This window comes from Parambassis ranga, chromosome 7, assembly GCF_900634625.1.
Source record: "Parambassis ranga chromosome 7, fParRan2.1, whole genome shotgun sequence".
Classification (NCBI taxonomy): domain Eukaryota; kingdom Metazoa; phylum Chordata; class Actinopteri; family Ambassidae; genus Parambassis; species Parambassis ranga.
The window spans coordinates 3,762,721-3,786,489 of NC_041028.1; the positions used below are offsets into that span (position 1 = coordinate 3,762,721).

The window sequence follows — 23,769 nt, forward strand, 5'->3', positions numbered from 1 at the left end:
AGCCAGAGTGAAGTTACAAGGTCAGTGGCCCACCCCCTCCCCCCTCCCCCCCCCCGTCTCACACACTGAAAACAGATACAGCACACATGAAGAAATACACAAATTATTCAACTCTTAAAAAAATATTTTGATAATTTTTTTTATTTTTTTGCTAGACGCCTGATTGATTACACCTCAACCTAATCTACCAGTGGGTGTGTGACATGGCAGTTCTGTCTGACTCCCTGTCATGGTGAAGATGACGTTATATTTGTGTGTGGATTTCACAATGGATTTGTTATAACAGGCTCTTAGGCCCTGTTCGCCAGGCGTGTGACCCAGGCTAGGGACAGCCTTCCTGATGGGCTTCTGTGTTACCTGTTTTAAGCTAATGGCACTAAAATGGATGCTGCTGCAAAGGTGAAGCTCAGTGTGGAGCTGTAAAGCTGCTGTGGCAAAGGATGAGAAGAAGGTAAGACCGAAAGGTAGGACTCCTAACATTCATCTTCTTTAGCACATTTGACAACTAGTTTAAGAATACACATCGCTGTGTGTGTAGACATGTTAAGGACTGTTTTCAATCAAGACGGGCGGGCATCAATGGATTTGAATGATGTCATATTCTAAGTTGTGAATGGGGCTGGTCAGGAACTGCCTCAGCAGATTTATATGGCAGTGAATACATTATTGTGCAGCTCCTGCCATTAAAAGGTCTGACATGATGTTACAGCCCTATCAGGTTACAGTGAAAAACAAGCATTTATAGGAGTTTACCAAAAGTAAAAAGTTCACTATAATGCTGTGCATTTATTCTCCTAAATATGTAACAGAATACATGTTGTAAAGTATGGATGTACTTAGAATAATTACAGTTGCAATACAGAATGTAGTTATTAAATCATTTTTACACATCACACAAAAGTTTAAAAGTAGTTTTCTGATCAAACTGCTACTTAGCCAGCTAACTCTAATAATAAGATAAAACTTTAAGAATTTCCTTCGGGATTAATAAAGTTTTATCTTATCTTATCTTATCTTATCTTATCTTAACTCCTTATCTCACTGTAGATCAGCCTGTTAGCTGTTAGCTTAGTAGCTATGAGGTGGACCTAAATGGGTCTATCATACAAACAAACCACCAAGTGTAGATCAAATTTTTTGTTTCTTAAATGTATGTATACATGCATGTAGAGATTTTGACTCTTGACTGATTTTGATTGGGCCTGCATCCTTTTTGCAGAACAAAACATAAGCATCAGTGACTTCTCGGTTCAATTAATTTTTAGAATGCCACATGCATTTACAGTGTTGCATGCACTGATAATGTCTGACAATGTTGACATAACCCTCACAGCTCTTGGTAAACATCATAATCCAGAAAATTTTAATTTATTGCAGTTGTATTGATTGCATTGACACATATAGTCAGTGTTTGGTCTTGTGTGAGACAGTAATGTGTTGATAGCGAAGTTGTGGTGACATAATGTAGCATCCTGGTCAACAGGAGTCTCTCTCCATCTTCTTTTTGTGCTCGCCCTGATGCGGTGACGTCAAAGTGCAAATGATATAGGTGCTCTGAGTGTGAACAGGCAGCTTGTGTGGCTGAACACTCCCTCTCACATGCCATCTGCTCTTACCCGGACGCTCATGCCAAAGGAGACCCGTGAGCATAGAGACCTTTTTGTCGTCACTGAGCTGGCTCTGTCCGCCTCTGTGCCTCTCCAGTGTGCAATCTGGTGCATGGCACTGATCACTGCTCACTTCCAGGACTGCTTCAGTGCAGTGCATGGGGAGAAAAAGCCCATTCTGAGAGCCAAGAAGCACAACTGGTGTTTCAAATTTGTATGGAGAAGACGGTGAGAGGTGCATCAGCTAGAAACCAAATCCTTGAATAAGTTCCACTTCTAGCTTGCAAACATTTATGAGTTTATTTGTATGTGTGTATTAGTGCTACCTCATTTCACCCTTCCATTCCACCCAACCTTTTGTTTCGCCCAGTGCTGATCCCTGTAAGGCAGCCCCTGAGTGAATTCCTGAAAGCCTACACATGTCAGGAGTCTGTTGACCGCTGTGAGATGGCTTTTGTCTGATACAAATACAGCTTCTCCTGCATCTCTGGCACTGAAAACGTTTTCTCAGATGAGTGGTAATGACCTTCTCCTTCTTTTGTGCGAATGGCTGCATGTTTAAAAACTTGAAGAGTTCCAGATGTGGATCTTCTTATGTGAAAGTTGGATGTTTTCAGCCTTCGTCAGGATGTCACGTGGCATGAGATGTAAAATTCATATGACAGAAGACAGACATTGCTTTCATACTGTTCTCTCCAGCCCACATTTTGATGTCATCAAAACCAACAAGTTATGCAAGCCGGGGACGAATCTAAGTTGTTGTGGCTTCGTTTGACCCGACCCTGTGCACAAAACTGATTTTACAAACAATGTTCAGTTATGATAGGGACAAATCTGTGTAGTTTATTTATTGTGCGGACAACATTGATGGAGAATGAATTCAGAAAGAGCCTAAGCAGAGCAGTAAAGTGGGTGAGACGTAGGTGTTGAATGGGGCTCATTCATTATTCATGAGATGGGTGGGCAGAGTGTAAGTGGCAGTGACAGACAGAAACTCAATTACTGATGTGTATCAACTCTTCTAGGGTTCTTGACCTGATATTTGAAGGACAGAGGCTTTAATTGCTATACTGCACAAACAGGAATAATTTCCTGAAAGAAAACTCATTGGATTATTGGTGCACAGAGAACGCCACAGAAATGGGGAGGACAAGAGCCCTGGTTTGACTTTACATGAGAGAGGTAGGTCGTCATAACTTTTCTTTTCTCTCACTGCTTGCAACATATTTTGAGGAGTTCAAGACCTTTTTCTCTTACATAAACTAATACAGCAGTGAGATCTAGTTAATTGGATTAAATATACAAGCACAATAATAAGGTATATGCACATTTATTTTATGTAACTGCATTGTAACACATTAAACAATTATTCCCAACTCCTAGCAGTCAATGTCCCTGCTAAACATCTGGTTTAATTAGGGGTAAAAACAAGAAAAAAGCAATGCATAATTTAGTTTTTTCATCACAACACTTTATATTTTGATACATTTAATAATAATATCTTTATTGTAGTTTAAATGAACTCATTTGTTTTAAATTGTATTTAATATGCTTTAATTAATTGTTTAATTTTTCTGGTTTTGTTAACAAAATTATATGAGTATTTTTTACAGTTATCCTTTTGGCGTTATTGTAAAAATTACATAAGTAAAGTTTATTGAATGAGAAAATAAAAATGGTAATAAATAATATAATATCTATATATCTATATAATATCTATATATATAATATCTATATATATTATAATAGTATAATCAAAACTCACAGAGACCTATTTCTAACACAGTAATGAGTAGTTTTACTTTGAAATCTTAGCAGATATTAATTCAGTATTATGACTTGAGGACCTTATTAGTGTATTCTTACATAGTGCCATCGCCACACTGTTTTTCTTTTAACAGCAGATTTGGTGGCTGACATCATTATTGGACTAAATGAGCTGTAAAGATGGGGACTCTGGTGGAACCAGCGCTGCTGCTACTTCTCTGGCAGAGTGTTTGGGCTCTGGATGTTCCTCTGGAAGGTGACTGAATCACTTGAAATCTGTCCATTTTTCTGCTGTTAAATGTAACTAAATGATTGTTTCTGCCTGCCCGCCTGCAGTGAGACAGCCTCCAACCATCATAAAGCAGTCACTGAAAGAGCACATTGTTGACCCCAAGGATACAATGGTTATAGAGTGTGAAGCCAAAGGAAACCCTCATCCTATGTAATGACCTGCAGCAGCTCAGTAAATACATGTATTAAATCCTGATTAGAAAAACCTCTTGAAGCACTGATTTGCTCTATCTTGAAGTTTCTCATGGAGGCGTAATGGGAAGTATTTCAACGTGGCACGTGACTCACAGGTATCAATGCGAAGGTTCTCTGGGACTCTTGACATCTACGCCCGGAACGATCCAGAGAAGTATGAAGCAGAGTATCAGTGCATCGCCTCCAATGAGCATGGATCTGCATACTCCAACAAGATCAGACTACAACTTTACAGTAAGTTTAGGAAACTAATGTTGAATGAACTGTTTAAGAAGACGTACAGTGACGCACACATGCTGTACTGATCAGCATGCTCCTTTGTATAGGAGCTCCTGTGTGGCCCAGGGAGATCCTGGAGCCTGTAGTGGTTAGTGCCGGCTTGCCTCTAGTCCTGTCCTGTGACCCACCACCTGGCCCACCTAAACCCGAAACCTACTGGATGACCAGCTGTAAGTGTAATTTGATTGCTTTAACATTTAGCCGTTGTGCGATAATACAACTTCAGATAATGATGTTTCATTTCAGGCTCATATGCGAGACCGTTCAGCTGGCCCTTTCAAGCACCTTTTCCCACCATGCACCCCGTGCGGCAGGACCGCAGGGTTTCCATGGGAGTTAATGGCGATCTTTATTTCTCTAATGTGCTGTTTAATGATTCTGTCGCTGATTACTGCTGTAATGCCCGCTTCCCCTACAAGAATGTCATCCAGCAGAAGATGCCTGTGGTGGTGAAGGTGCTCACAAGTGAGTAGGATTGTGTCACAATGTTGATACACAAATATTTATTTACACAAGTAACCTGCATAGTCAGGGTCTGTGAGTCAATGGTTCATGTTGTATGTGTGACGGCTGTCTTGTGGTTGGTTTCCTCTGCAGCTCGTTCGGTAGTCGAGGCTGCCCCCACCTGGCTGTCTCCCAAAGGTTCGTCCAGCTCCATACTGGTCCTGCAAGGGGAGGAGCTGCTCCTGGAGTGTATCGCTGCAGGAATGTAGGTGTCAAAACAACAAAACTTTACTGCCATTATTATCTTTCTGCCACAGACAGTCATGTGACTGTTTCTCTGAGTTCAGTGTGTCACTTTTGATTTCATGAAAATCATCCTGTGTAAAGCCTTGTTTATCATCATCAAGGCCAACTCCTCACATCACCTGGACAAAGGATGGAGATGATCTAGCAGTGACACCACGCATGAAAGTAAAAAACTTTAACAAGATGATTCAAATCCCAAAGGCGTCTTTTGATGATGCTGGTGAATACACATGCACCGCCACCAACAAGATAGGCTACATTGAGCACACCATAACAGTCAGGGTCAAAGGTGAGACCTCCATAAACATGCACAGTGTTCATGCTGCACATCACTTTTCAAACAGCCAACAGTCTCTGTGTTTGACAGCTGCTCCGTTCTGGTTGGAGAAGCCCTTCGATCTGATCCTGGCCCCTGAGGAAAACGGACGGTTGGTGTGTCGTTCTGATGGCGCCCCTCGTCCCACAATCAGCTGGTTCATTAACGGGGAACCAATAGAATGTACCTTTTTGTAAATCATGTCTTCAAATTGTGAATCTAAATCCTTTTTTATATTCTGACTGTACTTTTGCTTTTTTCTGTGTTGTTTTTTTTTTAGTCGCTACACCAGAGCCAAACAGACAGGTGTCAGGGGACACGCTAATCTTTCGCTCTGTGACTGCTGCAAACACTGCTGTCTACCAGTGCAATGCTTCAAATCAGTATGGCTACTTATTGGCTAATGCGTTTCTCAATGTGCTACGTAAGTTAACACTGGTATTCACTATTTACAGCCTAAAATTATTATATTTTAAAGACACAAGAGGAAGGAATGTGTGAAGGACTCTTTATTCATGATTGCATTTTCTTCTAGATGCCACGCCACGTATTATGGGGCCTAGGAATGAACTCTTTAAGGTGATAGAAGGTAGTCGAACCCTCCTAGACTGCCGCTACTTTGGTTCTCCAGTGCCTGAGTTGCGATGGTAAGAACCTATTTTGTGTTAATGTAAAGTTCAGTGTATGTGTGTGTATTTATTTAGGGGTTTGCTCACACAGGTCCAAATATGGACAAGGAAACCTTGAAGGGAATCGTTTTAAGCCACACAGTAATGGGACTCTGGAGATCAAGCGCACACGGATAGAAGACCAGGGAACCTATCTGTGTATAATCAGCAACATTGCAGGAAGAGATGAGAATCAAGTCCGTTTAGAAGTCAAAGGTGGGGATCGCCCAGTCATTTCAGTCATTTTTAAGATGTAATACTGATGTTCTTTTAAATCTATCTCCCCATTAGAGCCCACATTCATTGTCACCAAGCCACAGAGTATGAAAGTCATGCGTGGAAGTGACGTGCGCTTGGACTGTGTTGTAAAATCCGACGTCACGACTCCTGTCACAACCACCTGGATAAAGAACAAAAAGCCTGTCTCTCTTGGTTGGAGGTAGGATTTTATTAACCCTTGTTTGTACAGCTTTGAATTCACTTTTTGTTACAGGGTGACCAAATCAGCATCTTGCCTCTGACTTCCTCAGAGTCTCCCTCGATGAATCAAATCTTCTCATTACAAATGTACACAGAGAAGATGAGGGAAATTATACATGCATGGTCAAGAGTGAGCTGGACCAGAAGTCGGCCTCAGCACACCTACTGGTGATGGGTATGATAAATTAAAATCTATTTATCTGCAGTTTGTCCTGTCAAGCTTTTTAATTGTTGGTGTATTTTTTTTATATGTAGACCGCCCGAATCCTCCCACTGACCTGGAGTTGTCGGATCCATATGAACGCACTGTAAGACTCAGCTGGGTACCCGGAGACAGCAATCACGGCCCCATTACAGGTAGAAGCTATGGAATAAATGCAAAAATAAAAAAACTCATATTATAATTCTGGAGTAATCCTCTGTCTCTCGTAGACTACTTAGTGCAGTATGATGATGACGACTGGTTGCCTGGGAAGTGGAAAAACCTGTCAACATACCCAGGCACCCTCAACTCTGTCATCCTGCATCTTCACCCTTTCACCTACTACGAGTTCAGGGTCATTGCTATCAATGAAATTGGAGCGAGCCCTCCCAGTCGTCCATCTACACGCTTTCAGAGCAGCGGAGCACGTGGGTTTAAATGCTAATGAAAAACATTATCCTGAGACAGTAAAGACACAACAAATAATGTATTTTAAACAAATAGTGTTTTATTATTTGTCAAGCTGACCAACAACAATCGGACTTATGCATTGCTTTTACCTCACAGCCCCAGATGTAATCCCAAAGAATTTAAAAGGTGTGGGTACATGGAGGAATAACATGGAGATCAGCTGGGAGGTATAAAAAAAAACTTTATTATACTAAATTATTATTTTCAATGTCTTATTCTATAGATTCTATATATTAAAAAAAATGATTACTGCTTCAGCCTCTGACTTGGAGAGAGTGGAACGGTCCCCACCTGAAGTATTTGGTGTGGTGGAGAAGGAGAGATTCTCGAGAAGAGTGGAAAAATGCGACCACTAAGTGGCTGAGATACTACATCTACGACGCAGATACCTTCACTCCCTATGAGTTAAAAGTCCAGGCTGTCAATGACTTTGGGCTGGGACCAGAGTCTCCTGTTGTCATTGGTTACTCTGGTGAAGATCGTGAGTACTTAAATTCATTGTAATATAATGCAGTGGTCAGTGAGGAATTTTTGAAGGAAGTCATGTGTGTATGACATGTTATTTGTTTCAGTATTAGTCAGTATTCTGTCATCTCTGTTCTCCCAAAGGTCCATTAGCTGCACCACTAAACCTGAGAGTCTCAGACATTGAAACCACTCAGGTGACAGTGCACTGGGACCCGGTGACAAGGGACTCCCTCATGGGCGAACTGAAAGAGTATAAGGTGAGTTTACTGGGAGTTATTGTGGAATTATTTCAATTATTGTATTAGTATTTAAATCATATCATAAGTTACACACTACAGTAACATGCAGCATATTACATGTTTTTGCTGCCCTGTATTTGAACTGTACACTTTTATTTTTTAATTTAGAGCGTATAATCATTGATTGATGTGACAGTTGGTTGTGGGATGTGTTAAAGATGCCTCACTGGACCATGCTGTCCAACATGTGGAAGTCTGGAACAACAACAGTAAGCAATTACCACTTGTTTAAAATGCATTGCCTTTCATCATCTCTCAGGTCTACTACTGGAGGGACAGCAGTCAGCTGAGGTGGCTGTGGGTCAGTAGAGCGATGAAATCGAAATCATTTCCAAACAATGATCCGGAGCCTTCTGGGGTCGTTACTGACCTCATCCCATATAGCAACTATAAGATGTACATAGTGGTGGCAAACAATCGATATGAAGGACCGCCAAGTAATAATATATTCTTCTCAACACCTGAGGGAGGTGAGAAAAGTCACCAATTTCACCCAAGATACAAGTCGCACATGTATGTTTAGCATCCCCCCCCCCCCCCCCGTGTTTTTCTCTGTAGTGCCATCTGTTCCCAGTTCCTTCCGCATCCAACAACGACATCTGGACAGTATTTATGTTGACTGGGATGTACCAGCAGAGCCCAACGGTGTCATTACTGGGTATTCCCTCAAGTACCAGACAGGTACGCCAACACACCACCTCAGACTCTCTCATATCTACTTTCCAGATGGAATGTAGTGCTCTTGAGAGCACAGAAAAAACTGTAATAACAGCAGCAGAAGCAGTTCCATGTCCCTGTAGCACATAATAGCCCTCTTATATATGCACTCAAAACAAAGAATACCACTGAATGTGTTCTCAGAGAGGTAATAAACACTTGTGTGGCTACCCTCTGAGCAGGTGAGGTACTCGAGAGCTCAGTTGTGTGCATTCAAGTGTTCTCCTTGTGAGCTGAAAACTCTTTCTCTTTCCACAGTGAATGCCACCAGGGGAGAGGAGCTGCGTGTCGAGGAGTTCCCTCCAAACGTTACGAGCTTCTCAGTCCGCCGATTCGACCGCTACACTCGATACAGATTCTCTGTGGCGGCAAGAACTCAGGTTGGGATAGGAGAATGGCATACAGAAGAGTCACCCCACTACACCACAGAAAGTAATTTGCCTCTTTCTCCATGTTTGAACACACGTGATGATGTACTAAACAAACTCCATGAAGAGCTGAGTGGGATGTTGACTTGTTGATGATGTGTGTCTCAGTCTATGCTCAGGACCAGGTGGACATCTCCACACAGGGCTGGTTCATTGGGATCATGTGTGCCGTGGCTCTCATGGTGCTCATTCTTCTCATAGTCTGCTTTATTAAGAGGAGTCGAGGGGGGAAATACCCAGGTACAGTTCCAAAAAACTCACCAGCAGGATCACTGTCCAATTATTGTCTGAAATAGGCCTCAGATGCAAATTAGCTTCACAGCTAACTCTGGTATAGGACTTGTTGTGAACATGTCCCCTGTTAAATTAGTTAAAGTTTAGTTAAAGTGTGTGGCTTGTTTTTAATTTCAGTACGGGAGAAAAAGGACATTTCATTGGAGCCAGTGGATGACAAAGATCAGGAAGGCTCATTTGATTATCGGTAAGCATTAAAACTAACAAACACATGTTTAAATATGTTTTTAACAGAACACATTAAATGAGCAAAAATGCAGTTCCAAGCTTCAAAAGAGTGTTAAATAATGTCATACAGTTTATATAATGGCACAGTAATAGTAATCAATACCAAATAAATAATTACACTTCCCATAATATACCACACTATCACTGTTAGAAACTAAAACAACAGAAGTGTTGTATGTATATGAATTTGCTCTGTAGCTGTGCATTATCATCCACTTTAGCACATAAATGCCTCCCTGTGGAATTTTGGAGCCAATTCCCACCTAAAGTGAAGTCATTAAAGATTTTTAATCACACAACTGTTTAAAATGAATTTTTGCTGGCATGTGCATATTATCACCACCTACTGTCAATCAGTGTAACAGCTGGTGACTCTTCCATAGTACCATTATGTAGTTCCTCCACAGGAATCCTTTACTCTTCATTAAATATTAGCATGATGCTGCACAGACACAGATTAAATCAGATTGTTTATCTTCTTTACAATAATTCTTTGATCTTACTTACAATATTTTCTGATTTTATTTTTTTACTTTTCTTCCTAAACCTTTCCCCTCTCCTCACTCATCTTCGTTTTGCACTGAATCAAGTTCCCTTGAAAGGTATGAAATGACTACACATTGACACGGTTGACTATTTATTCTACAGAATTCTGAGCGATAACTGTACATACTGTGAAGGAATAATTAGGGAAATGTAAACATAAATTCATCTCAAACTCTTATTTTAGGATTGTACGTGTCTCCACGCTGCCCTATCCTCGCAGGTATGTATGCATATGCTCTTAGTGTATTCCTGCAATGCAATATGTTTTAGAAAATGTGTTGTTTAATGGTGTATTATACATATATTTTTTTTACTTTAAAGAAATCAATTTTGAATGGTTGAATCTGTCATAGGGAGGAGGAACGAGGGCTTCAGAGGGCCCAGCCGTCCATGGAGGCCATGATGAAGCGAACAGACAGCGACGACAGTCTGGTGGAGTATGGTGAAGGAGGGGAGATACCGTTCAATGAGGACGGCTCATTCATTGGTCAGTACACAGGAACAAGGAGGGATGTCAGGGAGCTGGACTTTGGTGGAGGTTTAGAGCTCCACTCACCAATGAACACCATCTACTCACTGGCATAAAGCTCAAACTTTCAACGGGCCTCCTCACTTCAGCTCACCTTGTCTTGTCATTTACTCTCCATCTTGAACTAAGAACCTGGAGGAGGAACGTGTGTGTGAGTGTGTGTGTCTGCAGGAGGCAACAGCTTGAGAATGAGGTGCTGTTAAATCCTCCTCATTCTGGCAGACGATGCAACTTTCATGGGGGAAAATGTGGTATTGTCTTTCTAGAGAGAAGCTTGTTTGTCTGATAAAAAGGAAGCTTTACCTTGTTGTTTTGTAAAATAAATACTGCACCTGTCAGTAGGGATGTAGCTGCGTATCACAGGAGACAGATGGATCGGTTTATCATGTTGATAAAAGCAGTTGCAGGAAAATAACAGAAGGTTGAAGCAAAGCAGCTGGACTTGTAGAATCGTCCAGTTGCCGTGCTTCAACCTTCTGACTGAAAATGACCTGGATGACTGAGAATCTTCATCAACAAGAATATAACTATAGTTTTCTTTATGCTAATTCCAAGATTGAGGATTGTGCTATTTTTTTATGCTTGCTATTTAAATTAAATTATCATCAGGGACGCCACAGTGTAAACCCAGACCTCCTGGTTGTTTATAGATCAGTGTTAAAGGGACTGATAATTCACTTGGACAAAGCATTTTGGGGAATCAGCAGGCAGCCATAAACCAGCAGTAAAATCATGAACTGGTCTCCTAATTTCACATTAACCTTGTGTAACAGCATTTGTTTAATGTGGCTCCTAACATCATCTGTGTATTAAGAGAGTTATTCTTAATTTAAATAAAGGGAAGATATTTGTTCTACTTTATGATTGAACAGAGAACAGTGCATTTTCTATGTTTACAGGGATAAAAGAAAAAAAAATCACTTTTGGTCAAAAGGCATATTATCTTTCTCTCAAAACAAAAAAAGTAGGACATCGCCACAACACGGAACTCCTCAGCTTTTGAGGAGTCCCTTATACCCATATCCCCCACCAGGTATATGCTATTGATCACTTTGGCTGTGGTTTCCTTTTGAGAGTCCCTCCTTTATCTTCTTCAGACTATGGTACCTGTAAGATTTTTTTACTGTCAGTTGAAAATGTGTGCGTTTCTCCTCCTTCTGGGAGTCAATAAAAAGGCAGGTGGCGTCTTCAGAGTATCCTTGGACACTCAAGTGGATCAACCTACAACCAGTCAGCACATAGACACATACCCATCGTATAATACTGAGCTTTACTGGAAGATTGTTGTGCTATGCGAAGCTAAGCCAAGTAGCTCCTTTGTACTGTATCTTCTGCACTCTTAAATTAGCAGTTATTAATTGGTGAAAGACGCTGAACCCTGGTCGATGTGCAGTTACATCATCAGAGATCACACACAAAAAGGGACATCTTATCTAAAAACCTGTTTGGATTATCAGACCTCATACAGCTCTGTAGTCCCTGATAGACTTAAAACTACACCTACCTTTTTATTATTGCGCCCTCTGATTATAGGAATAAAAGGTTTTTCCTTTTTTTTGCTCTAAGCAAAACTGAGTTAAGGACAAACTGAATGTGAATTTACAGCCACTGAATAAATATCCTAGGAGACAAATGTGAGTCTGTCAGAACTCTTCAGCAGTCTGCAGCCTTGTATCGGCATTCATTACGCTTATTTAAGTACTATATTGGTTACTGGGTTGAAAAGATCCCCATTAACCTTCATGAAATGAAAACTGGATTTTAAAGAGAAATTGATTAGTTGGGAGATTGGATTTATTTTTAGCAAAGTGGTTGACATTTTCAGGCAAACAGGTTGCTAAAATATTAGTTTCAGCTCTTGAAGATGGGGACAAAGGACGAGCAGTGTATCCAAAGGCTCTTTACTGCACTTTCTATATGACCATATAGCTGTATCGGGTCTTCTCATCTGCCTGCTGCTCTTATCTGAATGATTTAACAGGGGCGAATTTACATAACCCCATGTGTTATGATCCAGATTTATCAGGCAGTAAAGTCTGTTATCATCATTAGTATTCATTTTCTGTCAACTCATTGCAGTGTAATGTTGTGGAATTCAGTCACAGTTCTCCCCTGAAGTATTCATTACACGTCACCTACATACAGCCTTTGTCCCTGTCTTATCATCTCTATAAAAAGAAGGCCCTGGTGGATCAGTGGCACAGCTGAGAAAAGGCTCAGCTCACACAACATGGCTCCAACAACAATCCTGGCTGGTAAGTTTCTTTGTCTTTTTTTAAAGGCACCAATCTTACACAATAACAACAACTAAAAGAAAAATAATGTTTAAATTGTTTACAGGATTGTCCCTTTTGATGGGCCTTCACATTGGTATGACTCAACTATTCACATGTTATTACCATCGCCTTCTTAATCATAGAACAGACACCTAATTGTAACTTTTTCTCCCTTTTTTTTTCTAAGTGTCATCCAGCAAACTAGTGTGTTATTTCACCAACTGGTCCCAGTATAGGCCAGGTGCTGGCAGATTCCTGCCTGCCGATGTGGACCCCAGCCTGTGCACACACCTGATCTATGCCTTCTCAGTTATCAGCACTTCTAATGAACTGACGACTTACGAGTGGAACGACGACGTTCTTTATCAATCCTTCAATGGACTCAAGAACAGGTGAGGAATTCTCTTGTCAGTCAAACTGTGGCTTGTTGAGTGTTGGAATGTTTTAAGTAATTTGTAAACTCACCACTAGATGGCACTACATCCTACACATGGTACTTTAATATCTTAGCATTTCCTTAATGCAGGCTAAGTAAGAATAAGCACTGTTTTCATCTCTGTTGCAGAAACCCCCAGCTGAAGACTCTCTTGGCTGTGGGTGGCTGGAACTTTGGAACCACACAGTGAGTCTACAAGGCTTCGACAACATGGAGCCATGATGCTGTTGGATGATACTCATTATAGTAAAATCACTTCTTAAATACCTCACACAGCTATAAATCTGTTTTTATGTGTTCAGATTTACCATCATGGTTTCAAGTCCTGCTAATCGCCAGACATTCATCCAGTCTTCAATCAGATTCTTGAGACTTCACAGCTTTGATGGGTTGGACCTGGACTGGGAGTACCCTGGTGCACGAGGAAGTCCACCAGAGGACGAGCACATGTTCACACTCTTGTGCCAGGTGATAATGGATATTTCTGTCATACAAATACACCCAATATTTCTCATATACTGTAGTTTAGCTTTAAATGAGCATTAAATGAATACTCAACATTAATCTTGACTGATTTCCTCTCCGGCATTAAGGAGCTTCTTGCCGCGTTTGAAACGGAAGCTGCTGAGACGAAACAACCACGCCTGCTGCTCACAGCTGCAGTAGCTGCAGGGAAAGGAAACATTGACAACGGTTATGAGATCGCTGAAGTATCAAAGTAAGTCTGTGTTACACTGAAGTTCTAATTGTTAAGATTTGTGTCCTGTGACCTTAGTAACAGTATGTAGTGATACAAACCCCTGGATTTACAGGAACAGAGGGATAATAAGAAAAGTTAGACACTAATTAACCCAGCCGTAAACTCACAAACATCAAGGCAGTGATATAATGCTGCAGTTAAAGCTAATAATTTGGAGTAGAGCTTGTGTGTTATAATTTATGCTTGAATCCATATGGTGTCTCACAGGTTCCTTGACTTTATCAATGTCATGAGCTATGACTTCCATGGAGCATGGGATCCATTCACCGGTCACAACAGCCCTCTGTATCGCAGCTCTGTCGACGAGGGGAATAACATCTACCACAACGTGGTGAGTGAAATCTTCAACAAAACTAATCCTGAACATTCATCAAGCTGAATACCGTTATATAGTTTAAAGAATAACACCTGTTACTATTCACAGGACTTTGCTATGACATACTGGAGAGATCAAGGAGCTCCTGTTGAAAAGCTCATGGTGGGGTTTCCCACGTATGGACGCACATTTCGCACATCATCATCAGTCAATGGTGTTGGGACACCAGCCAGCGGACCGGCCTCTGCTGGGCCCTACACCCGTGAAGCTGGGTTTTGGTCCTATTATGAGGTCAGATAACGCACAGGGATAAACGACACAAACCCATATTATGACATTAAATGAATACGGATATTTTTATATGGAAATAAAGAGAATTTTCAAGGTAAGATATTTTGCAAACCATGTTGAGGATTTGTAAGGTTTTCTTTTTTTTCCATGTTTCTGCAGATTTGCACTTTGCTGCGAGAAGGTAGTGTACACTGGATTGATGAGCAAATGGTGCCCTATGCTACTAAGGGCAATGAGTGGGTTGGTTTTGATAACAGGCAAAGCTTTGAAATCAAGGTAATACATGACCCTTAACATGTGGAGATACAACAAACAAGATAGCATGTCACTGAATTTGAAATTTTAAAGTACAAACTGATATTCCACAGGCAAAGTATCTGAAAGATAACAAATTTGGAGGAGCGTTCATCTGGGCTCTGGATCTGGATGACTTTAAGGGACAGTTCTGTGGACAAGGAAACTATCCTCTTATCAGTTTTCTGCACTCTCTTCTGGATTTGGGTAAACCTGAATTACACCTCACAGCACATCCATCTCTGTCCAAATCTACACTTAAGTAAAATATTTCTTTGCTTATCTTTTCAACACATTTAGACCTCCCACCACCACCACCCCCTCCTGTAACCACACATCCACCTGTCATCACCACAAATCACCCTGGACCAGGTACTACCACAACAGCTGCCACCACCACCACCACCACCACCACTACAGCTGCTGTTTCTGGAAGTGGGTTCTGTGCTGGGAAGGCTGATGGCCTCTATGTTCATGACAGTGACGGCAGCTCCTTTTACCAGTGTGTCAATGGAAACACCTTCTTTCAGAGATGTCCACCTAACCTTGTTTTCAGTGACAGGTGCAAATGCTGTGACTGGCCCTAATAACACCATCATCAAAAGAGTGTGTCTTCCTCAGAAGCCAATGTAACACAAACACACAAACAAATCTGCCACCAACCCATGTAATCATGAGGGAAATATATGTGTGTTACACTTGATGAGCAGGTACTCTGATTGTATTTTGTTCCCTGTAGCAAACGGTGTAACCATATAAAATTTGATTTTCATTCCATTTGTAAAGTTTTGCATTTGTGTAAGTTTGTATGTCTGTAATAAAGTTCAGTTCTTACATGTTTATAGCCATTCTTGTGGTGTTTTGGTGTGAGTGTACTTGCTGGGTGCATAAGTCTTAAAAAAAAAAAAAAAAAAAGGTCAAAGGTCTTTGATTGCTATGAAGCAATGGCTTGTATGTGCTGAAATTTGGGGCATTTGTTCTGAGCTAATAATTAACATGGCTTGTGTGTTTTCTACTTTAGTAACACACTCATATTCAGTGTCTTTCTTTGCAAGAGCACATCTAAACACAACAGCCATGAGGAAGCTATTTCTGATAGCAGGTAAGATGCAATGAAGAGCATCAAATTGTTTTTTACTTCACCAAATATTCACTGACTGTTTCTGCACCCGTACAGCTCTCTGTCTGTCCTTTGGCAGTCTGGGTGAGTTAAATGAATTAAACAGTACACAGTACACATTGATTGTTCTCCAAAGATTATTGACAACACGTTCCGTTCTTTCTGGTTTAGTCTCATCTTACAGACTTGTGTGCTATTTCACTAACTGGTCCCAATACAGACCTGGGCAAGGAAAGTTTTTACCTTCAGATTTGGATCCAAACCTCTGTACGCATCTAATCTATGCCTTTTCTGGTATTAATGAGGCTAATGAGTTGGTCACAATAGAATGGAACGATGAAGAGCTCTACAAATCTTTTAATGGACTCAAACAAAGGTAGATTCATTTCTTTTTTTTTGGAAGTTGTGCCTTTTATTTATTTATTTTTTTTATGCCTTTATTTTTTTTCTTTCCATAGAAATCCAAATCTCAAAACTCTGCTGGCGGTTGGAGGCTGGACCTTTGGAACACAAAAGTAAGATTTAGTGTAAAGAGAGAGAGAGATAAAGATTTCTTTTTGATGGCACCTCTCCTTCCCTCTTTAGATTCACCACAATGGTGTCTACACAAGCCAGTAGAAATGCTTTTATTCAGTCTTCTATTAAACTGCTGAGAAAACACGGTTTCGATGGACTCGACCTGGACTGGGAGTACCCCGCAGCCAGAGGCAGCCCTCTTGAGGACAGGCAGAAGTTCACATTGTTGTGCAAGGTCAGATCCAGAATGATTGCTCAGCTGATATTTCACATAAAGTAAGTAAAACAAGTTTTGTGGTATACAGGAGCTTCTGGAGGCCTATGTGAACGAGGGGACGTCGACATCGCGTCCGAGGTTACTGCTCTCTGCTGCTGTGTCTGCTGGAAAAGGAACCATAGATGCTGGTTATGAAATTGCAGAGATAGCAAAGTATGCTTTTTTTTTTTTTTACTTCCCCACATTATACCCATGATCTGCTGTTACCTTAATCAAACATGTAATTTGTCAGGTATCTGGATTTTATTAATGTGATGACATATGACTTTCATGGCACCTGGGAGAGGGTCACAGGACATCACAGCCCCTTATATAAAGGATCCCATGACACTGGGGACCATGTGTACCTTAATACTGTGAGTATAATAATGACTTTTTTTGCCAATAAGTATGTTTCCTTTTGTGTTTATTAGGTCTGATATGTTGTGGAAACTTTTCTGCTCTGGTGAAAAATGAAATAGAGACTTCTGCCAAGGATTAAAGATTAAAGTAACAACAAATATTAAGGATAGACTGCATATACAGAAATCAAAATTTCCATCACAATCATCTGATGTATGTCAGCTTCATATTGCCTGTAAAGGCCTGTATGGCCAAAGCCCTTCAATAATGCTTTTCTGCTCATTTCTATAATGCTACATCATAACTGGCAAATTGTCATCTCATTGTTTCTCCACATTTCAGGACTTTGCTATGAGGTACTGGCAGGACAAGGGAACACCTGTGGAGAAACTACACATGGGTTTTGCTACATATGGACGAACATTTAAACTCTCTACTCAGTCCAATCAGGTTGGGGCTCCTGCCAGTGGTCCTGCCTCTGCTGGAGTGTTTACCAGGGAGGCCGGCTTCTGGTCATATTATGAGGTGAAACTCTAAAACTACTAAAATTAACTCTGTGAATCCTCACTGATCAAATATTCTGCTCTAGCTAAATGCTGTGATTTGATGGATGAAACGTAATCCTCTTTGCAGATTTGCACTTTTCTTCAAGGGGCCACTGTTCACATGACTGAGGATCAGAAAGTTCCGTATGCCGTCAAACAAAATGAGTGGGTTGGATATGACAACAAAGACAGTTTTAATACTAAGGTACTGTGTGTTCCTGTTAGAATTTGGTTTAGAAAACAAATTCGAGTCAAATGTAATGTTAAAGCACATACGATGTTATCATTCAGGTCCGTTACCTAAAAGACAACACATTTGGAGGAGCCTTCGTCTGGGCTGTGGACCTGGACGACTTTAATGGACAGTTCTGCGGACAGGGAAACTACACGCTCATCAGCTATCTGCGCTCTCTTTTGGCTTCAGGTAACGAAGCATTTGCTATTTATTTAATGTTATAAAATATTCACTCACATATTATCACATATTATCCACTTCATGAATGACTAAATGTTTACATTTTCAGACCTTCCTCCCCTCCCACTTCCACCTGTGACTCCATCTACAAACAAAGAGCGGCCTCTGACCACCATTTCACCTCCTCCCAGTCCAGCGATCACTACACCGTCCAAAAGTAATAACGGCAACTTCTGCGCTACAAAGACTGGTGGGATTTATGCCAACCCTGATGATACAGGTTCTTTTTACAGTTGTGCCAATGGCAAAACCTGGATCCAAAACTGCCCACAAAATCTGGTCTTTCGAGACAGCTGCAAATGCTGCGACTGGCCCTAAAGATGCTCATTATGCAGTACATGCAGCACAAACAGATTCTTATTGTTTTGTGTTAAGTTCTTCTCAAAAATCTTCAATAAATTTCATTTAATACTTTTGAGATTCTCTCAGTGAGGTATAAACTATAACAGTAGAGATGCTTCTACACACTGATATACACTCTAGTGGCCCAGATCAATAGGCATGGCTGCATGTGCAGGAAATTAATCTTGCATGTGAGCAAACTTTAAAAAGATTCATTACAAATGATGATGGTGACGTTTTTTTTTTTTCTTGTATGACCTGTGCTTCACCTCTCAGCTTTCCCATGTGACTCACACTCACCTCCCTCTTAGGTGTGGCAGCAGCAGGAGCCACAGACTAAAATGAGTAAGTAACATTTGCTTAGCGTTATAGCCAATAGCCAAACATCAAATACTGGCCGCACAAAGTTCAGAACCTGCTACACCTAAACATTTAACTGACTGATGAACATTCAGGTATTATCTCACAGCTCTTATCTGCTCTGTGTTTGTTCTATATGTGACGTTTGGATTTGATATTACTGTGTTTGTTAAAATCTTGGAAATTCCATTTTGTGCACAGTCAAGCACCAAAAAGTATTTGAACAAGAGCGCCACATGCTGATAACATATCTTCATCAACACCCACAACCACCAAAACATTTACCTAACTGGCTTTTATCATACACGCGGCTCTGTACAATCAGCTTTCAATTGTGAGCACAATAATTTGTGTCATTGGGTTTGAAGGGGTGTAGTTCGTTAAACAAACAACACTTCAGTGTTTATACCTGGATGACTTCCATGTGCTATCTGCCATATTCTGTCAGCTAAACCAGAAGCTGGACATTTATCCTAATCTTTGGAATGCTGGGATAGTTCTTAGAAAGCCTTTATGACCCTTTATTTTGTGGAATTTAAACTAATTTCTCCCACACCTTCCACAAACCTCTCTACAGAGTTCCAATCATGACTTAGGTGTGAAAATATCTGCAAATCCCCAATGTAAGACCTCACAGACACTGTCTGACTCCAGCACTGCTACCACATCTGATAGGTAAAACACTTATTAAATGCATTAAATAACAAAAGGCACACACTTTAAAGTCAATTTTTAAACAATATCTTAGTTTGTGTTAAATCACATTCAAGCATCTGAGATTTATGCAGTCATGTTTTTTTAATTGTATGGACCACAATCATTGCAATATAAAAGTAGTATAGTAGTAGTAGATACCATAGTATCAGCAGCCAAATATTTCATCTATCATTTCACCACACTGTACCATCATAATTAAAAAACAAAATCATCAGTCTGTCAGGAAATCTCAAATTCTAAGGTGCTCCGCATAGTTTACAAATAATTATTTCATTGCATTTGTTATCTACATGAGTGTCTGTTATAATTACCGACCATGAAGAAATTGTACCTGGAATCTAAAAGGCTGATTCACAATCATTTGTTGTTGAAATGTAGTGATAGAACAGTGTTGATCCCGCTCTGACCAACACTGTAGAGGCTGACAATTCCTTTAGAGTTCATGGACAGAGCTGTGAGACTCAGGGAGCTTCTGAATGTCACAGTTTTGAATCAGACTGAAGTAAAATACCACAAGCTCCTCGTAATTCTTCTTGGAAATCCTTTCATTGATGCCATGGAATCTAAAAAAAGAGAGAAAAACACTTGTGTCAGGAAAATGTCTCGCTAAATAATGGCTCTGTATAACTAGAGTTGAGAAGTAAAACAAAGCACAGTAGACTGGTTCAGTGTGATCATTAAGTGTAAACAGTACAAGTAGGTCACACTTTTACATCACAGGTTTTTGAGTCAAACATGTGACCAGCTGCAGCAGCAAGCCCTCTTTTGTTCATGAGGTTGCCTTATAGTCACAGTCTGTATGTACTGTTCACAGGCAGCTCATTATAAAACCAGCAGCAGGCTCTGTTGGTTCACATCCTGTATTCTTACCTCTGAGCATCACCCGGCTTGAACCAGACAGGTGAGAAGCGATAAATGTCATTTGTCAGGTCTTTGAAGTACCGACTGTCCGTGTTCCCAATACAAATACCTGCACATTCAAACCATGTATCATGTTACTTTATCAAATACATGAATGCATACAGTTCTATAATCTATTTGGAATTTACCTGGAGCGACTGTAACTGTTGGAAACATGTCCAACACTGTTTTCTTAATGATCTGGAAGCCCAAAGACCTTTCATCAGCTGAACTGACTGGCAGAGGGTCAAAACCATTAATGAGCTCTATCTTCACTCGCTGGTCCCCCACTGTAGACTGGATGAGGTCAAGGACCTAGAAAAGACGGCAAACATTAGACTCTTCATCACGAGACATCTGGAACTCTCAAACTTTGTTTTCTGACTATACCTCCTGTAATGACTGCGCTGAGTGGATCCGTAGATTCACATAAGCTTCAGCATGAGATGGGATGATATTTACCTGCAAGGAAGCGAAAAATGTTGAATAATTTAAGAGGAAGTTTTTTCTGTAATCTGACTTTTCTGTTTTAAATCAATAACTGCACCTTAACTCCTGCATTAAACATGGTGACTGCTGTGGTCGTCCTGACAAAAGCATTGGTGTCCGGTTTTCTTTCAAGTATCCTGCAACAAAAACACTGTTACCAACTGGTGTAAGGATACAGTCCTAATCAATAAGAACTGAATTAATCTAAGGATGTTTACCTGCTGAGGAGTGGGGAGAACAGCCATAAATTTGACATTATGAACTTCATTGGGAGCCCAAACTGAGGTCAAAGAATGAGAAACAAACAAAAAGAACAGGATGATGTATAGCTTGCTATATGTGGACCAAATACTTGGCTCCTCCTACCTTGTGGGCCAGATGCTCAAAGGTTTCACGTTCAGGCCCGTAACCAAATAACCTGGGCATGGGGTTATCCTCCAGTCTGAGGAAATAGATACATGTTTTTTTTATAAATGTTGTGTTAAAAATGTGGAAAGAAATGATTATTCCACTCACCTTTTGACCGCTGCAGACAGGATCCCGATGGTGCTCTCTCTGGGAGGCATTGACGAGTGACCTGGCACCATAGACACACTGAGCTTTACAGTAGCTGAGCCCTTTTCACTTAAGCCAATTCTGCAAAACACACAGAGTCTATCAAACACTTGGAGACATACAACTGTGAGCTCATCACATTTGTTTTGCTTGCTATTGAGGCGAGCTTGATTTATAGTTCTATGTCAAATCAATGCAGAAAATAATAATGCAAAAGTACAAGACGTACAAGGAATTCACAAGCTCAGACCACCAGGTCACCTCCACAGTCTATAGTGGTGGCTCTGCATAGATGCAATGCAGAAGTATAAATCCATGTAGCCATGTAGCAATCTAATACTACTAATTCTACTTTTTAAACTACACCGGCTTCTTTAATGAGTATAGCAGGTCTCACAGTGCAGCAGGTCCTTCCAGACCAGTGATGACCCCATCAAGTATGGCCAAACCTTCATCCAGGACAAAGGACAGTTGAACACCGCGTTCTTTCAGGATGCGCACGATGTTCTTTGCACCATGGAAACCATTGACCTTCAAACACAAGGTTCATATATTATACCTGTAATCCTCTTTACAGCGTCAAAATGAGAGTTACAAATAGTAAACATACTTCCTCGTCATGACCAAGACCGATGTAAAATCCTCTGCGTGGGGCATAGCCTCTTATCAGCAAGTACTCCAGCGCCTGAAGTATTCCCTAAAACAAATAAAGCATCATGTTAGACTGTCCTTGCAAATACAATTGTGTAACCTTGCACACTTGTTGTGTGTTGTGTTCTCTTACCATTACAGGGCTCTTGTCGTCTATCGTCCCTCTGCCATAGATGAAGCCATCGATCTCCTGGGCGGAAAAAGGTGGGGCCTCCCAGCCATCAGACTCTGTGGCAGGCACGACGTCAATGTGGGCCAGCAGCATGTATGGGACCAGGCTGGGCTGTGATCCCTGCACCCAGAACAGGTGGCTGTAATTGGCCACCAATTCATGACGAACCAAAGATGAAGAGAAAACACTCGGAAAGGCTGACAGAGGGCAAAGAAAACAAAGGTAATGAGTTTAAAGATATATTACTTGCAGTGCATTTAATACAATAAGTTATTAAATAGATAATGTTAAAGGACTGTTTATTGTTTGAATCATTTTAACCAATTTTTTTGAGGGTAAACTTAAAATCTTTGGACTCAGAAGCAAAGATTTTTATTTGTCTGCACTTTATATTGATTAAAGGAGAATTAATTTACCTTTTCCACAATCAATCTGTTGATATCATGATGATTAGACCGTAAATTATATGAAGGTAAAGATGCAAAGTCTGTTACTGATCATAACAGTAAGAGGAGGAGGTTATAAACAGCGCCACAGCTTAGTATCTAAGGTTAGCTTAGGAGCTAACTAGCAGCCTTGTGCATAAAGTGTCTGCATAAATCAAGCACTTAGTTTAACTGTTCAAAGTTAGCTATGATTTGAGAAAGTAAAAACGGACCAGCAGGTTCAAGTGATGTCAAACACCACAGCCACTCTTATGTGGCTGCACGTACTGAGACAGATCAGCCTCACGTAGACTGTACCTTTACGGAGGAACCTGTCAAACTCCCGCAGCGCCGTGGTGTTGATGTCCGTCTGCGTGACGGACACTGTGGGGATCCGGATCGCCTCTGTGATGAATGAACGACAGGATCAAACGGTCTGTTGTTCACATTTCTGTTTTCGCCACAAACCACAAAAACCGCAGCTAAGAACCCACTTTTACATCCACGCGGGGCTACGGTAACACTTATGCTAGCTAGGTTAGCCACTCGGCTAAAAACATTACCTTTAAAATTAGCTAGAAGCTCCTCTCTCTGCTGGTGGTCGATGACAAGCGAGATGTTGTTCGTCTGTTCCCAGCGTGCCAGCTGCAGTCCAGCATTGACGTCCAGTGAAAAAGTCCTGATAGATGCTATAGTAAATAACAACAGGATCGTAATAAGGAAGCTACAGAAAATAATCTTTAAAAACCTGAATATTCTGAACTTTGATCCTGAGTCTGTCATTGTGTTTACGTCTGAGCGCTCGCTGTGGCTGAGTGCAGGCTGGTTTCCTACTTTCCTGGCTGTCAAATGAGAGCCACCTACCGGCGTGAGAGGAGGTGGTAACACCTACTAATGTGTGCAGAACATCGGGTTTCAGTGGCCTTATCAATGGCACCATTGTTAAACAGCACCAATAACACTTGCACTCTTCTT

The 23,769-nt window shown here is 40.8% G+C and overlaps 4 protein-coding genes across 7 annotated transcripts; 3 read left to right on the plus strand and 1 right to left on the minus strand.

The window, feature by feature from the left end:
* Positions 1–335: 335 nt before the first annotated feature.
* Positions 336–11,396, plus strand: nfascb (neurofascin homolog (chicken) b). 4 transcript variants are annotated; one of them, XM_028408919.1, is made up of 28 exons: positions 336–451; positions 2,633–2,789; positions 3,509–3,630; positions 3,711–3,816; positions 3,904–4,094; positions 4,187–4,309; positions 4,386–4,604; positions 4,737–4,848; positions 4,991–5,178; positions 5,257–5,388; positions 5,486–5,629; positions 5,741–5,852; positions 5,926–6,089; positions 6,165–6,312; positions 6,404–6,528; positions 6,609–6,710; positions 6,786–6,983; positions 7,123–7,193; positions 7,285–7,507; positions 7,636–7,751; positions 8,053–8,263; positions 8,352–8,474; positions 8,769–8,942; positions 9,047–9,178; positions 9,350–9,419; positions 10,051–10,062; positions 10,191–10,226; positions 10,360–11,396. In XM_028408919.1, exons 3-28 carry the CDS (start codon positions 3,555–3,557, stop codon positions 10,589–10,591), a joined length of 3,540 nt encoding a protein of 1,179 aa, XP_028264720.1. In that variant the 5' UTR covers positions 336–451; positions 2,633–2,789; positions 3,509–3,554; the 3' UTR covers positions 10,592–11,396. The 4 variants fall into 4 exon arrangements, with proteins under 4 accessions (XP_028264720.1, XP_028264719.1, XP_028264718.1 ...); XM_028408918.1 differs by having other exon boundaries at positions 346–464; XM_028408917.1 differs by lacking the exon at positions 336–451 and having other exon boundaries at positions 2,277–2,789.
* Positions 11,397–12,358: 962 nt separating this feature from the next.
* LOC114437957 (acidic mammalian chitinase-like) lies at positions 12,359–15,752 on the plus strand. The gene is made up of 11 exons (XM_028408925.1): positions 12,359–12,790; positions 12,876–12,905; positions 12,999–13,203; positions 13,377–13,433; positions 13,550–13,715; positions 13,841–13,965; positions 14,215–14,338; positions 14,432–14,614; positions 14,774–14,890; positions 14,983–15,115; positions 15,209–15,752. Exons 1-11 carry the CDS (start codon positions 12,766–12,768, stop codon positions 15,493–15,495), a joined length of 1,452 nt encoding a protein of 483 aa, XP_028264726.1. The 5' UTR covers positions 12,359–12,765; the 3' UTR covers positions 15,496–15,752.
* Positions 15,753–15,903: 151 nt separating this feature from the next.
* Positions 15,904–18,601, plus strand: LOC114438447 (acidic mammalian chitinase-like). Its single transcript, XM_028409805.1, has 11 exons — positions 15,904–16,010; positions 16,086–16,112; positions 16,200–16,404; positions 16,487–16,543; positions 16,614–16,779; positions 16,850–16,974; positions 17,054–17,177; positions 17,506–17,688; positions 17,797–17,913; positions 18,000–18,132; positions 18,233–18,601. The coding sequence occupies exons 1-11, from the start codon at positions 15,905–15,907 to the stop codon at positions 18,499–18,501; spliced, it is 1,512 nt and encodes a 503-aa protein (XP_028265606.1). The 5' UTR covers position 15,904; the 3' UTR covers positions 18,502–18,601.
* Positions 18,602–19,761: 1,160 nt separating this feature from the next.
* On the minus strand, positions 19,762–23,652 carry pm20d1.2 (peptidase M20 domain containing 1, tandem duplicate 2). Its single transcript, XM_028409804.1, has 13 exons — positions 23,358–23,652; positions 23,113–23,199; positions 22,331–22,566; positions 22,157–22,243; positions 21,944–22,077; positions 21,508–21,627; positions 21,358–21,433; positions 21,210–21,271; positions 21,050–21,128; positions 20,893–20,964; positions 20,652–20,817; positions 20,473–20,572; positions 19,762–20,165 (listed from the first exon to the last, which is right to left on the minus strand). Exons 1-13 carry the CDS (start codon positions 23,575–23,577, stop codon positions 20,036–20,038), a joined length of 1,569 nt encoding a protein of 522 aa, XP_028265605.1. The 5' UTR covers positions 23,578–23,652; the 3' UTR covers positions 19,762–20,035.
* Between the last annotated feature and the right edge of the window lie 117 nt (positions 23,653–23,769).